The sequence below is a fragment of the Phacochoerus africanus genome, chromosome 3 (assembly GCF_016906955.1).
Source record: "Phacochoerus africanus isolate WHEZ1 chromosome 3, ROS_Pafr_v1, whole genome shotgun sequence".
Lineage (NCBI taxonomy): Eukaryota > Metazoa > Chordata > Mammalia > Artiodactyla > Suidae > Phacochoerus > Phacochoerus africanus.
In genome coordinates this window covers 27,905,991-27,920,326 of record NC_062546.1, presented here as the reverse complement: position 1 = coordinate 27,920,326, position 14,336 = coordinate 27,905,991, and the positions used below count along the sequence as shown (strand labels likewise).

Below are 14,336 nucleotides of genomic sequence, written 5' to 3'. Positions count from 1 at the left end.
CATTTCTGGTTGCTGCTGTGGCACGAGTTTGATCCCTGGCCCAGGAATTTCTACATGCCATGGGTTTAGCCAAAAAAAAAAAAAAATGGAAAGGAAAGAAAAAAAATTGCATAAAACTAAACACACACACACACACACACACACACACACACACGTGTGTGCCTGGAAATCAGATGAAATCCGAATTTCATTAGAAATCAGGTAAAATCCTGTAATATTTTGCTGTAGTTATGCAAGATGCTACCATTAGGGAAACTGGGTGAAGGATATAAGGGGTGCATCATTTCTTACTACTGCATGTGAGTCTGTAATTATCTAAAAAAAAATTTTTTTTTGGCTGCACCCTTGACATGCAGAATTTCAGAGATCAAACTCATGCCATAGCTGTAACTGGAGCCACAGCAGTGACAACACTAGATCCTTAACTCACCGAGCCATGAGGGAACTCCTCCAAATAAATTTTTTTTCTTTGCTTTTTAGGGCTGCGCCTGTGGTATATGAAAGTTCCCAGGCCAGAGGTCAATTCGGAGCTACAGCTGCTGGCCTACACCACAGACACAGCAATGTGGGATCCTCGACCCACTGATCGAGGCCGGGGATCCAATCCGAATCTTCATGGATCCTAGTCGGGTTCGTTAACCGCTGAGCCATGAAGGGAACTCACAAAAATAATTTTTAATGAGCAAAAGAAGTGCATATCTTGGAGTTCCCATCATGGCACAGCGGAAACAAATCTGACTGGTATCCATGAGGATGCAGGTTTGATCCCTGACCTCACTCAGTGGGTTAAAGATCTGGCATTGCCATGAGCCGTGGTGTAGGTTGCAGATGTGGCTCAGATCTGGCGTTGCTGTGGCTGTGGTACAGGCCAGTGGCTACAGCTGATTCAATCCCTAGCATGGGCAGCTCCATATGTTGCAGAAAAAGAAAAAAAACAAAGGATATACTGTATACATTATAGACTATAGATACTATTCTAATAGAGTCAAATTTAGAAAATACAAACTGATCTATGGAGTGCCAGGGCACAGGGTGGAAGGGGAGGTGGAGAGGGATGCCAAAGGACAGATGAAAACTTTTAAGGATGATGAAGTATATGATTTTCTTAAATGTGGTAATGGTGCATGAGTACATATGTAGGTCAAAACTTACCAGATTGGATAAATTTTTCATTTTTTTTCACCTCACCCACATCATGTAGAAATTCCTGGCCTGGGGATCGAATCCACACTGATCGAATCCACACTGATCGAATCCACACTACAGCAGTGACTCAAGCCACAGCAGTGACAGCACCGGATCCTTAACCCTCGGAGCCACCAGGGACACTTCATTTATTTATTTATTTATTTATTTGCTTTTTAGGGCTGAACCCACGGCATATGGAGGTTCCAAGGTTAGGGGTCTAATTGGAGCTACAACTGCAGGCCTTTGCCACAGCCACAGCAATGCCGGATCCGAGCTGTATCTGCGACCTACACCACAGCTCACAGCAACACCGGATCCTTAACCCACTGAGCGAGGCCAGGGATGGAACTGGCAATCTCATGGTTCCTAGTTGGATTCATTTCCGCTGTGCCACGATCGGAACTCCCAGGGACACTTTAATTATATGCAGTTTGTGTGTGTCAATTACACTTCAATAACACTGTTTAAAAGAGAAATGAGGAGTTCCTGTTGTGGCTCAGCGGGCTAAGAACCCATCGAATATCCATGCCAAAGTGGGTTCCATCCCTGGCCTTGCTCAGCGGTTTAAAGATTCTGCATTGCAGTGGGCTGTGGTGTAGGTCACAGACACAGCTTGGATCCTGTGCTGCTGTGGCTGTGGTGTAGGCCAGCAGCTGCAGCTCCGATTTGACCCCTAGCCTGGGAACTTCCATATGCTGCTGGTGCGGCCCTAAAAAGAAAAAAGTAAATAAATAAAGAGAAATGAAATACCTCTCTGAAGATCATCCAATTTCATGTTGCTCCCCTTCCCTTCTCACTCCTCTTCACAGTGATGACATTAACAATTTGCAGTTTATCCTCCTTTTTTTCTTTCTAATGTTTTTTTATTTTATGGCCATACCCGCAGCATAGGGAAGTTCCCCCAGCCACTGACTGAATCCACAAAGCAGCTGCAGCAACACCAGATCCTTTAACCCGGGGATTGAACCCATACCTCCACAACCTGAGGCACTGGAGTTGGATTCTTAATGCCCTGTGCCACATTGGGAACTCCTTTAATATCTTTTAACTGAGATGGAATTTAAATACAATGAAAGCCACAAAAGTATATAATTCACACTTCATCATGACAGAACGTTTCCATCCCTCCAGAAAGGCCCCCCCCCACCCCCTTCCCTGGCAACTCTCACCTTCCATTTCCTGGAGGCAACCACTATTCTGATTTCTTCCCCTAGGTTAGTTGTGCCTCTTTTTAAAAATTAAAAAAATTTTTTTTTTTTGCTTTTTAGGGCTATACCTGCAGCATATGGAAGTTGGCAGGCTAGGGGTCTAATCAGAGCTACAGCTGCCAGCCTACACCACAGCCACAGCCACTGCCACGTGGGATCTGAGCCACGTCTGTGATCTATACCACAGCTCACGCTCATGGTCACGCAGGATCCTTAACCCATTGAGCGAGGCCAGGGATTGAACCCGCATCATCATGAATACTTGTGGGGTTCACAATCCAACGAGCCGAGCCACAAAGGGAACTCCTAGTTGTGTCTCTTAGAATTTCATATAAGAGAAAGCATACAGTGTTGTCTTGGAAATTGTGTGTGTGTGTTTTCTTTGCTTGTTTGTTTGGCTGTGCCAGGGGCATGCAAAAAGTTCCAGGGCCAGGGATTGAACCTGTACCACAGCTGCAACCAGAGCCACAGCATTGACAAAGCCGAATCTTTAAGCTGCTGTGCCACCAAAAGAACTCCTCTCTTGTTTTAAATTCATTTCCAGATACACATGGGTTCTATCTTGACCCCAGTCTAACACTTGTTTTCTCCAGTAACAGTAGGAACTAGATACCTCTCAGAGCCACATTTCCCACCTGCTGCAGAGCCAGGCCTCTGGCAGCGATGTTCCATTCCTAGTTTATACCATGTTGACGTTCAGGTTGTTTCAACTTCTCCCCTTGCAAGTACCTCAGTGAAACTTGCTGAGCAGACATCTTTTGTGTCGGTGGATGTCTGTAGGGTTCTCTGGAATTGATTACAGCAGGTAGAATTGCTGGTCAATTAATACATACTAGGTAACGAAGTAATATTTTAATTCCCTCTAGTTGGTCATTATCCATCCAATTCTTTAGCAATTCTTGTGCTTGGCAAAATGTTCTCTCCAAATCATTAAAATATTGCTAAACATGGCCTAGGGAGTTTGGGGGTAGGGTGGGGAGCTGGTTAAGGGGATGAGGAGTTCAGGTAATTAATTAGTGATCTCTCTTCTTTGAAGCTGATCTCAGGATCAGCTTTCTTGGTTTCCAGAAGGGGAGACAGGGGGGGCTGGTTTATTGCCACCTCCTGCAAACTTCTATGGGAAAAGGAAACCTGCTGATACTTAGTAATTTAACTGCAGGAGGAGGAGGGTCCATAATAACATCTTCTACATGAGCACAGAATTTTAGCCCTGCTAATGCTGTGTGACCTTGGTGATTCTTCTAAGTCTCAGTTTCCCTGCCTCTGGCCTAGCCAGGGCTCAGGAGGCAGACTGCTTAGCCAGGCAGGAAGGAAATGCATTACAATAAAGTGCCCTTGCTGTAATAATGCACCCATTACAACAGGTTCTGGCTTCCGGGAAGCTTTTTGAGCCTCAGTTTCTTCCTTTGTATAAAGAAATCAAACAGCTCCTCTCTTTAGAGTCGTGGGAAGGGTTACAGGAGATAGAGAAAGCAAACTCTTCACACAGCGCCTGGCTCATGTAAGAACGCGACATATCGTCACCTTTGTCATAATTATCGAAATACCTGGAAGATATTAGGGCTCAGAGAGGGCCAGAGACTCAACTAAATTCACTCAGAAGCGGAGTTAGAATCCGAACTCTTTCCGCAGGCGGGAGCGGAGAACTAGAGGTGGGAGGGGGCGGTGAAGAAGCCTCCGCCACGCCGCGAGCTGGAGGCCGGGGGCGGGGGGCGGGGGGAGGAATCCCCAGGTGTGGGGCGGGGAGGTAAGGTGACCCTTGCCCAGCGACCGCACCCGCGAGGAGAGCATTCCCAGGCCTCCCACCCGAGGTCCGCAGGTGACTGGCGGGGGTGAGGGTGGGGGGTAGCGGAGGAGCGCCTGGGCCGGGTTTGCCGTCTCCATGGCGACCGCCCGCGCGGCGCCAGCCTGACAGCCCGTCCGGGTTTTATGAATGGGTGACGTCACGAGCCTGGCGTCTAACGGTCTGAGCCGCTTGTTCAGACGCTGACACAGACCAGCCCGGGGAGTAGGGGGGAGACTCGAGCTCCGCAGCTGGCGCGCCGTGGGAGGGAGACCCTGATCCGAGGTCTTGAGGGGGGGGCGGGGGGAATCAAAAAGGGAGAAAAAAATTAAAATCGCTTAATGATGCAGATTTGGGGAAATTTTGCAGGGGGCTGCAAATTCAGGGGAGAATCAGGGAAGTCAGTCCACTCTGGACGCCTTCTGTCTTGCTCAGGTCCTAGAGGCCCAGCCCCCAATCCTGGAGAAAGACTTTCCAGAATTAATTGCTCCCATCCCGAGGGGCCTGGGTAAGGCCGCCTGGTCCCAAGAACATTAACCAGCAATGTTCTCTGGGAATTGGGAAAGGGAGACCGACCCAGGGTGAGGGGGTGGGGGGCAGAGTGTAAAGGAGGGCTCGAGTTAAATTTCGGCTCAAATATTCAGGAGATCAGGGTCTCAGAGGCAATCTTCCAGTAGGGTCCAGTAGCCCAACCTCTAGTACTGGGCTCTCTGGGCGACCCAGGGCCAGCTGCTTCTCCATCGGATCCTCAGTTTCCCTCATCTGTAAAATGGGGCTGGAAAGGTGAGGAAAAAGTATCTGGGAAAATTGATTCTTGGAATCTTTTGGTTATCGGTAATACCGATTTAGACTTCTTCCTAAGGAGCTCAAGGTATCCCTCGCCTCCTCTAGCCACCCTGCCCCGTGCCCTCCCACCCACTCTGTTCTTGAGACTCGGGTCCCCTCTCCACGCGGGCGAGGGTGCTCTAGTAGAGCAGGAGGCGGGACCTAGAAGCGCGCTAGGCCTCGCCTCCAGACCTCCCATTGGCTATTTTTGAACATCTGAGCCCGCCCCCAGGGGATGGGCCGCGGCGACTTTATAAAAATCGGGCGGCGGGGCTCGCCTCGCACTTTTCACGGCAGTCTCTTTACCGCTGCGATCTCGCCATAGAGCCCAGGAGTCCGCCTCCTCTGTCCGCTTCGCTTTATCTCTCACCCCGACGCAAGAATCATGAAGGTCGCCAGTGGCAGCGCCACGGCCGCCGCGGGCCCCAGCTGCGCGCTGAAGGCCGGCAAGACGGCGGGCGGCGCGGGCGAGGTGGTGCGCTGCCTCTCCGAGCAGAGCGTGGCCATCTCGCGCTGTGCGGGTGGCCCCGGGGCACGCCTGCCTCCCCTACTCGACGAACAGCAGGTGAACGTGCTCCTCTACGACATGAACGGCTGCTATTCTCGCCTCAAGGAGCTGGTGCCCACTCTGCCCCAGAACCGCAAGGTGAGCAGGGTGGAGATCCTCCAGCATGTCATCGACTACATCTGGGACCTGGAGTTGGAGCTGAACTCGGAATCCCAAGTTGGGACCCCAGGCGGCCGGGGACTCCCCGCCCGGGCTCCGCTTAGCACCCTCAACGGCGAAATCAGCGCCCTGGCGGCAGAGGTGAGATCCTAGTTGGAGCCCGAGATCATGTTTCTTCTACAGGTGGGGAACCTGAGGCTCAAATAAGGAGGGAAGGCTTGACCCTATGTTCGCCCTATCCCTTCGGGCTCCCAGTTGTGCAAAGATGCCCAAGGATATGCCACCTCGTGTCCCCCGGGGAAGGAGGGCTTGCAATCTTGTCCCCTCCAACCTGCCCGTCTCACCTTTTCTCTTTCTTCATTTCACAGACAGCATGTGTTCCAGCGGACGATCGCATCTTGTGTCGCTGAAGCGCCGCCCTTGGGGACCTGCGGACCCCAGCCCTCCAGGGGGCGAGAGAAATCAGTGTTCTCTGGTCCTTCCAAGCACCTCGCCATAGCTGGGGAGGAACAAGACAGATCGACGGCTGTTGGGCGCTTGCTAGATCCAGCCCAGGGCTGGGGGTACTGATGAGGGCAGGCTGACCCTCCCTTCTCACTCACCAGCCACCAGAGACTTGGGGGAGTTCCCCCCATGTGTTTCTATTTTTTGAAAAGCAGACATTTTAAAAAATGGTCACGTTTGGTGCTTCTCAGATTTCTGAGGAAATTAATTGCTTTGTATTGTATATTACAATGATCACCGACTGAGAATATTGTTTTACAATAGTTCTGTGGGGTGTTTTGTTTTATTTTTTTGGTTGTTGTTGTTATTATTAAACAAATGCCTTAGATGTTGGTAAAGCTGCAATGACTTCTTGGATCGAGGGGATGGGCCTGGGCTGGGGGGTGACCCTTGACCCTTTTCATAGCTGCTGCTGGGGGGGAGGGGATTGGAAGGCCACATCTGGACTGTGCTTTTACCGACCTGAAATGAGTGTTTCCGGTGTCTTTAAAGTCTATTCTCTTCCACCACCACCCCCATCCCTGGCTATTTCCCTGCTCCCCAGTGTCATAAAATTAAATCCTCTAGACCTGTAGGGTTTCTCAAAGTGGTCATTGGACCATCTGGGTCACCTGGGGAGGTTGTTAAAATACAGATAAACCTGCCGGGGCTCCCTCTGGGTTGAAGAGTATTATGTTGGAGGGCCAGATCACTGGACCACCTGCATCTTGGCTGAGAGGGGGGAAGTGAGACCCAGAGAAAAGGGACTTGCCCAGAGCCTCGGCTTGTCTGGGTCAGGACTCCCTTCTTGCCCCATTCCCCAGTAGGAGGTACTTTCCCCTTGGGCTGAACCCTGGATCCCAGCAGGCTGCCCTGGGGCTCCAGGCCTGTCCAAGTGGGTGAGCAAGTTGGCAGGGCCAGCCTGGGCACAGCTGCTGGGCCACCTGCTCTGGGTCTGGACTCGGCCCCCTCACCCTGGACTGGCTATGCCAGCAGCTCACAGACCTCTCCTCCAGGGTTCCTGTGTGGGCCCTGAGGAGGTGTGGGCGAGTCAGTCCCCAGCTCCTAAGCAGGAAAAAGGTGTCATTGGCAAGGACCTATCTGCCTGGACATGTGTTCGTACTCCTGGGGGAGTGTGTATGGGTGTCTGGGCCTGTGTGTGTGACATGCGTGAACTGGTAGTTACCCAGTGGGGGTGGGTCATCTGTTGGTGTGCAGGCCTGGGGGTATGGATGTGGATCCACAGGGGGATGTGTGCAAAGGGCAAATGTGAGCACATGCGTCCTACCTCCAGCTGTTTGGGCTTGTGTGTTCTGCTGAAATGCAGTGTGTGCCTCTCTTCACAGGTCTGGCTTGATGAATGGGCTTGTGTGTCTGGGGGCTGCGGAACCACAGTGGGCTTCTAAATGTGTTCTGTAGATTGGCTGACATTCCTGGGTCTCTGCTGGTCTGGGGGTGAGGAGGTGGGGGTGGGAGAAGCTTTATTCAGGCAAACCCTTCCTCAAAATTTCAAGTACCAACTTTCCAGGCAATTGTTAGCCCTCTGGGGACACAGGGAGAAACAGCCCCAGAAAGGGCAAAGAACTTGGCCCAGAGAGGGTAAGCACTCTTCTTTTTTTTTTTGTCTTTTTTGCCTTTTCTAGGGCCACTCCCGCAGCATATGGAGGTTCCCAGGCTAGAGGTCTATGCCAGAGTCACAGCAACATGGGATCCGAGCTGTGTCTGCGACCTACACCCACAGCTCACGGCAAAGCTGGATCCTTAACCCACTGAGCAAGGCCAGGGATCGAACCCGCAACCTCATGGTTCCTTGTCGGATTCGTTAACCACCGAGCCACGATGGGAACTCGGAGGACTCTTCATGTGTTTTGTCAATAAATAGAATAAAAGACATAGCACCTAGCACCATGACCCTGAGTGTACTCTCAACCCTTGATGTAAAGGAGTTCGTGGATCCCCATGGGGCTAAAGGCAGAATTCCGAATAATAATAATAACAAGGACTATCATCTGCTGAGCACTAACATTAAGCCAGGTACCACCCCCTCTTCCCGAGCACATTACAGACATTATCAAAGAGCCCAGTATTTGGAGGTAAAGTATGTCCTTTGCCTCTGCTCTCTCAACACGCCACCCAGCTGCTGTGCTATAGCGTTAACTTCACAGAATTGTGTTGTAGAGAAGAAATGAAGTACAGCACTTAGCATGTAGTGGTTGATAGCTATAAATTATCATTATTAATTGTCGCCTGTGTGTCCTTGCCGTGTCCTCAGAGACACACGTGTGCACCCACTCCCTCCCGCGTCCTCCCCCCCCCACCCTGCAGGCCAGCCCACCCACCGGGACGTGGGTGTGTCCCCGCGCGGCCTCCCCCCACGGCAGGGCCCTTTTCCAGCAGAGGAAGGGGCTGTGCCGGGGGAGGGGGGACACCTCCCCCGCCGTTCAGGCACCCTCTGCCTTCCACGTTTCCCTCTTTTCCCCTTTGGCCCGGGCCCAGCCCATCTGGAGGCCGGCTCTGCGGCGGCCTGGGAGCGTTTCCATCAGCTGGGCCCGAGGAATGCGGAGCTATTTAACCTGAGCATCCCCAGGTGTACGGAGGCGCCTGGCTGTCTGGGGCCCGCAGCCTTTGGCACGGCCGCGCTAGACAAACAGCGCGCCGCCCCCGCCCTGCCCCTCCGCCTGCAGCTGCAGCCGGGCCTGGGAACGGGCGGGCGCCGGCGGCTTGCATAAGAGGCCCGGCCCGCGGAGGGGGGGGGGGGGGGACCAGGGCCGCCAGGGGTGTGAGAGCCGGTGTATGTGTGTGTGTGTGTGTGTGCGTGTGTGTGTGTGCGCGCGCGCGCAAAACCCTGCTCTTTTCGGGGGGTGTGTGTGTGTCTGTCTGTCTGTCTGTCTGTGTAGCGCGCAAAACCCTGCTCCTTTCGGCCCGGCTTGGGAAATCATTAACTCCTTAACCCTCCAGGACAGGGAGCGGCGGAGCTGGGGGTGAGGGGGCGGGAAGGCAACAGAGAAAAACCGGGACAAAGTTCCTTGGGCATTGGACCCTGCCCAGGGCTGTGGCCCCCAGACTTGAAGGAGTTTTTCTTTTCTTTCTTTCTTTTTTCTTTTTTTTTTCTTTTTTTAAAATGAAAGTTGCAGCGTTTATTTCAGGTTCTCTCTTGTTTTTTTTTGGTTTTGTTTTTTTTTCTTTTTTTGCCACACAGGCAGTCTGTGGGAATTCCTGGGCCAGGGATTGAACCTACGCCGAACAGCAGCAACCGGAGCCACAGCGGTGAGAACGCAGGAGCCTCAACCTGCTAGGGCATCAGAACTCCCAGTTTTTCTTTTCTTTAACAAACACTTCTAGAGCCCTTATTATGTGCCAGGTACTATACTAAACCCTTAAAATTAATTTACTTAATCCTCCCCACAGCGGTGAGGGCTGTGCTCTGATACACTCATTTTAATAATAACAGGAGCAGCAACAACAATAATAGTAGGCTAACATTTTTAGGAGGGAGCCTCATAGAGCACAGCTTCTGCATCAGCCTTGAGGCTCCTCCCTTCATCTGTCTGAGCCTCTGTTTTCCCATCTGGAAAATGGGCTCCAGGACCTCTCAGCCTCAAGGATCGGTTGAAGAGATGCACAGGGCTGGTGACTGGCCAAGTGTAGTCACTTGGTGTAAAATGTAAAATGTTCTGAGCCCTCGCTAAGGGGATTGTCTCATGAGATCTATCGGGCGTGTGAACCCATTGTTCTTCCTACATTTCAGATGAGAAAGGGGAGGCATCAGAAAGGTGAGGTGACCCACCTAAGGCCACCTGGGTATTCTGGCTTAAAATTTTCTGGAAATTAGTCTTCTGAGGGACTTCACGTTCCCATCTGTGGTATATGGAGGTTCCAAGGATAGGCGTCGAATCAGAGCTGTACCCACTGGCCTACACCACAGCAATGCGGGATCTGAGCCATGTCTGTGACCTACACCACAGCTCACAGCAACACCAGATCCTTAACCCACTGATCGAGGCCAGGGATTGAACCCGCATCCTCAGATACTAGTCAGATTCGTTTCTGCTGAGCCAAGATGGGAATCCCTGTTTCATCTTATTTCTTCTAATAGAAATCACACCGGGTCATGATATACTTTTGCTTATATATTTTTGTTTTAAATATGTACACTGGATGGAGCTCCCGTCTTGTTGGCGTTGCCGTGAGCTGTAGTGTAGGTTGCAGACACGGCTCAGATCTGGCGTTACTGTGGCTCTGACGTAGGCCAGCAGCTACAATTCCAATTAGACCCCTAGCCTGGGAACCTCCATATGCTGCAGGTGTGGCCCCCCCCCAAAAAAAGACAAAAATAAATAAATAAATATGTACACTGGAAAAATGCAAGACATGATACATATCACAATTTTTGTAACTCTTGGTTTGGCTTTTTTTTTTTTTTCCCCTGCCCCTGTGGCATATGGAGTTTCCTGACCAAGAATCTGTTCTGAATTGCCTGTACTTCAGCAATGCTGGAGCCTTTAACCCACTGTGCTAGGGCTGGGGATCAAACCTGCATCCTGGTGCTGCAGAGATGTTGCCAGTTCTGTTGCGCCACAGGAGAAACTCTTGGCATTTCTTAATTAAAAAAAAATTTAATTAGAGCCTTCAAAGATGGAAATGGCCCAGGCTCTCTGTCGCTCTCTAAGAGGTCCTGGACCAGGTCCCATGCGATTTGCTTCTAAGAGGACATGTAGCACAGTCATGTCCTCTCCAGACTGTAACCATGTTTGGAGGCCGAGGAATCACTAGGGCCTGACCTCTGGATGCCCACTCCTCCCTCCACAAGGGTCAAGGGGACTTTACTTGCAGACACCAACCTTACACCTGCCCACCTGCCGATTTGAGTCACCTAGTCCTTGAAGTGCCTGGGGGGAAGGTGTAAAACCTTTCTTCACACCAGCTACCCTGTAGAGCTGCAGGGACTGTGGCCAGGGAGGGCTCCCTGCTGCCCAGGGTCACACACTACAAAGAGTTCCAGTGACAGGCAGGCCTGGGAGCCCAGCCTGGCTGCCAGAGGGAAAGGAGGTGAGTCACGGCTGGGCCAGGGGCCGGTTGCCGCCTTCCGGGAAAGGGAAGGGAAGGGAAGAGAGGAAATCAAAAGGCCTGGAGGTGCAGGGGAGGTGGGGCACGTCCTAGCTGGCGCTTCCTGCCGCGACTCTTGCAAAATCCTTTCCCCAGAGCTGCCCCCAAGAGAGGCACCAGGAGCCAGCAGGGTTGCATCAGGGCCTTGTGCAAGGGATAGCAGACTCGGGTTCTAGGCCCAGTGCCATTTCTGACTGGCACTTGCCACTTCCCTGGCCCTCAGCACCCTCAGCTTTAAAATGCATGTTATATGTGTAACTGAATCACTGTGCCGTATATCTGAAGCGATCATGATATTGTAAATCAATTATACTTCACTTTTTAAAAAAATGGGTATTATAGCCACCATCCCCCTCCCATTCACTCCTCAAGCCCCACCTAGGCCAGGCTCTTGTCAGCTCTACCTGGAAAACTGTACCAGCCCCAACTGGTTCATTCATCTGATATGATACAGTTGGCCCTTGAACAACATGGGTTTGAACTGCGTGGGGTCCACTTAAAAGCAGATTGTTTTTTCAGTAGTCAATACTACAGTACTACCCAATGCATCTACCACAGAAGCAGAACCATGGAGGGCCAACTATAAATTACATGCGGATTTCCACTGCCTAGGGTTGGCATCCATAACCTAGGAATCATTCAAGGGTTGATTATAAAGTTTCTACTTGTGTTAGGAGCTGATTGCAGGAGCTAAGAATTGAGATAAAAATCCCTGCCCTCTTTTAGTGGAAAAAGACAGATAATAAATATACAAAAGCGGAGTTCCCGTCGTGGCGCAGTGGTTAACGAATCCGACTAGGAACCATGAGGTTGCGGGTTCAGTCCCTGCCCTTGCTCAGTGGGTTAACGATCCGGCGTTGCCGTGAGCTGTGGTGTAGGTTGCGGACACGGCTGGATCCCGTGTTGCTGTGGCCCTGGCGTAGGGCGGTGGCTACAGCTCCGATTCAACCCCTAGCCTGGGAACCTCCATATGCCGCGGGAGCGGCCCAAGAAATAGCAACAAAAACAACAACAACAACAACAACAACAAAAAAGACAAAAGACAAACAAACAAACAAACAAACAAAAGCATAATCAGAGGTGAAGTTACCCTAAAAAGCTTAAACTTCAAGTCTTCTAATCTGGAAAGAGCCCTAGCAGTGAGGTTTTGTTGTTGCTGGGGTGTTTGTTTGTTTGTTTGTTTGTTTTGTGGGCCTACTTTTGTAAAATTTGCAAGATGTGCCCAGATTGCAAAACTCTAGGCTCCACAAAACCTATTCTCCCCTGTAGGTTCAGGGAGGGTGCAGCAGGACTCAAGCTTGGAGGCAAGGCTACTGGAGAGGGAGCAGAAGCTCGTCTACGGGGCTGTTTTTTCAGCTTGAGACTGGATGTCTGAGCGGCAGGGACGGCCGGGTGGATCAGCAGGCTTGAGCGCAACAGCAAGCCTGAGCGCCCTGACGGCTCCGGTCTTCCTCGGACCACTGGCGCCCCCTCCTGGGACAATCCGGAACTTCGCCTGGTCCCGGCGTGTGACGAAGGCTGGTACTTCGCGTCCTCTAGCGGACTGTCTGGGAACTGCAGACAGAACTGTGAGCTTTTGGGAAGAGTACTTCTGGGTCTGATACATGAATGTGTAGGTGTACATAACAGGCGACGAATCTAGAAATCTCCACCCTGAGCCCCTGCTCTGATCAAGGCCTTAGTTACTCTTTCCCCCTCTTCCTTCTTCCTCTTTGAGCTTCATTACCTCATCCATAAGAGGAGGTGATCTTCAGCAAATTCTTGACTTTTTTTCCTTTTTAGGGCCGTACCTGGGGCACGTGGAAGTTCCTAGGCTAAGGGTCCAATGGGAGCTGCAGCTGCCGGCCTACACCACAGCCACAGCCACACTGGATCCTTAACCCACTGAGCGAGGCCAGGGATCGAACCTACATCCTCATGGATACTAGTGGGGTTGGTTACTGCTGAGCCATGGTGGGAACTCCCTTGAAATCATTTTAAAACTTTGAAGTTACAGGGAGTTCCTGTCGTGGCTCAGTGGTTAACGAACCTGACTAGTATCCATGAGGATGCGGGTTCAATCCCTGGCCTTGCTCAGTGGGTTAAGGATCCAGTGTTGCTGTGAGCTGTGGTGTAGGCCAGCAGCTGTAGCTCCGATTCGACCCCTAACCTGGGAACTTCCATATGCCGTAGATGTGGCCCTAAAAAGCAAAAAATAAATAAGTAAATAAATAAATACATAAATAACACGAGAGTCCTCCACATGGATGTGTATAGCCTTAGTTCACTCAATTTTACTGTGTGTTCTACGATGTGACTTATTTACCCAACCCTGGTTGATGGACCTTTGGGTCGTTTCATGGTTTTCACGCTTATCAGCAGGGCTGCTCCGAAAGCCCTTGCCCATGTCTTCCAGTGATGATGTGTGTGAAGGCAGCAGATGGCCGCATCGCAGGGCCCACCGTTTCCGTGTTCCTAGGTTGGACTGCAGTCTGTTTTGATTAAACAGAGGAGAGAGTATGCGGAGGTCCCTTACCGCTTAACCCAACACACTCATTGAAGAGATAAGAAAGAGAAAACCCAGGGAGATTAAGCGGCTTGCCCAGAGTCCCCAGCCTTGGCCTCTGGGGCTGAGGTCGCAGCCCAGGAAGCAATTTTGGGTGTGGACAATGAGAACATATTTCCTTCCCATTTTGAGGATTAGCAAGATTATTTTATCTGTTTTTTTTTTTTCTTTTGGCCCCACCCTCAGCATGTAGAAGTTAGGGTTAGTGGTGCCAACACCAGATCCTTTACCTGCTGAGCCACCAGTGAACTCCAAGACTGTTTTATCTTTAAAATTGTCTTCTGGGCTGGTTTTAGAATTCTAGGCAGGACTTCCCATCATGGCTCAGGGGTAATGAACCTGACTGGGATCCATGAGGATGTGGGTTCAATCCCTGGCCTTGCTCAGTGGGTTAAGGATCCGGCGTTGCCGTGCGCTGTGATGTAGGTTGCAGATGTGTCTCAGATCCTGTGCTGCTGTGGCTGTGGCTGGCAGCTGTAGCGCCAATGTGACCCCTGGCCTGGGAACTTCCATATGCTGCGGGTGTGGCCC

General features: G+C 51.2%; 1 protein-coding gene across 1 annotated transcript; it reads left to right on the top strand.

The window, feature by feature from the left end:
- The first annotated feature begins 5,275 nt into the window (after positions 1–5,275).
- ID1 (inhibitor of DNA binding 1) lies at positions 5,276–6,513 on the top strand. The gene is made up of 2 exons (XM_047771395.1): positions 5,276–5,812; positions 6,040–6,513. The coding sequence occupies exons 1-2, from the start codon at positions 5,390–5,392 to the stop codon at positions 6,079–6,081; spliced, it is 465 nt and encodes a 154-aa protein (XP_047627351.1). The 5' UTR covers positions 5,276–5,389; the 3' UTR covers positions 6,082–6,513.
- Positions 6,514–14,336: the final 7,823 nt, after the last annotated feature.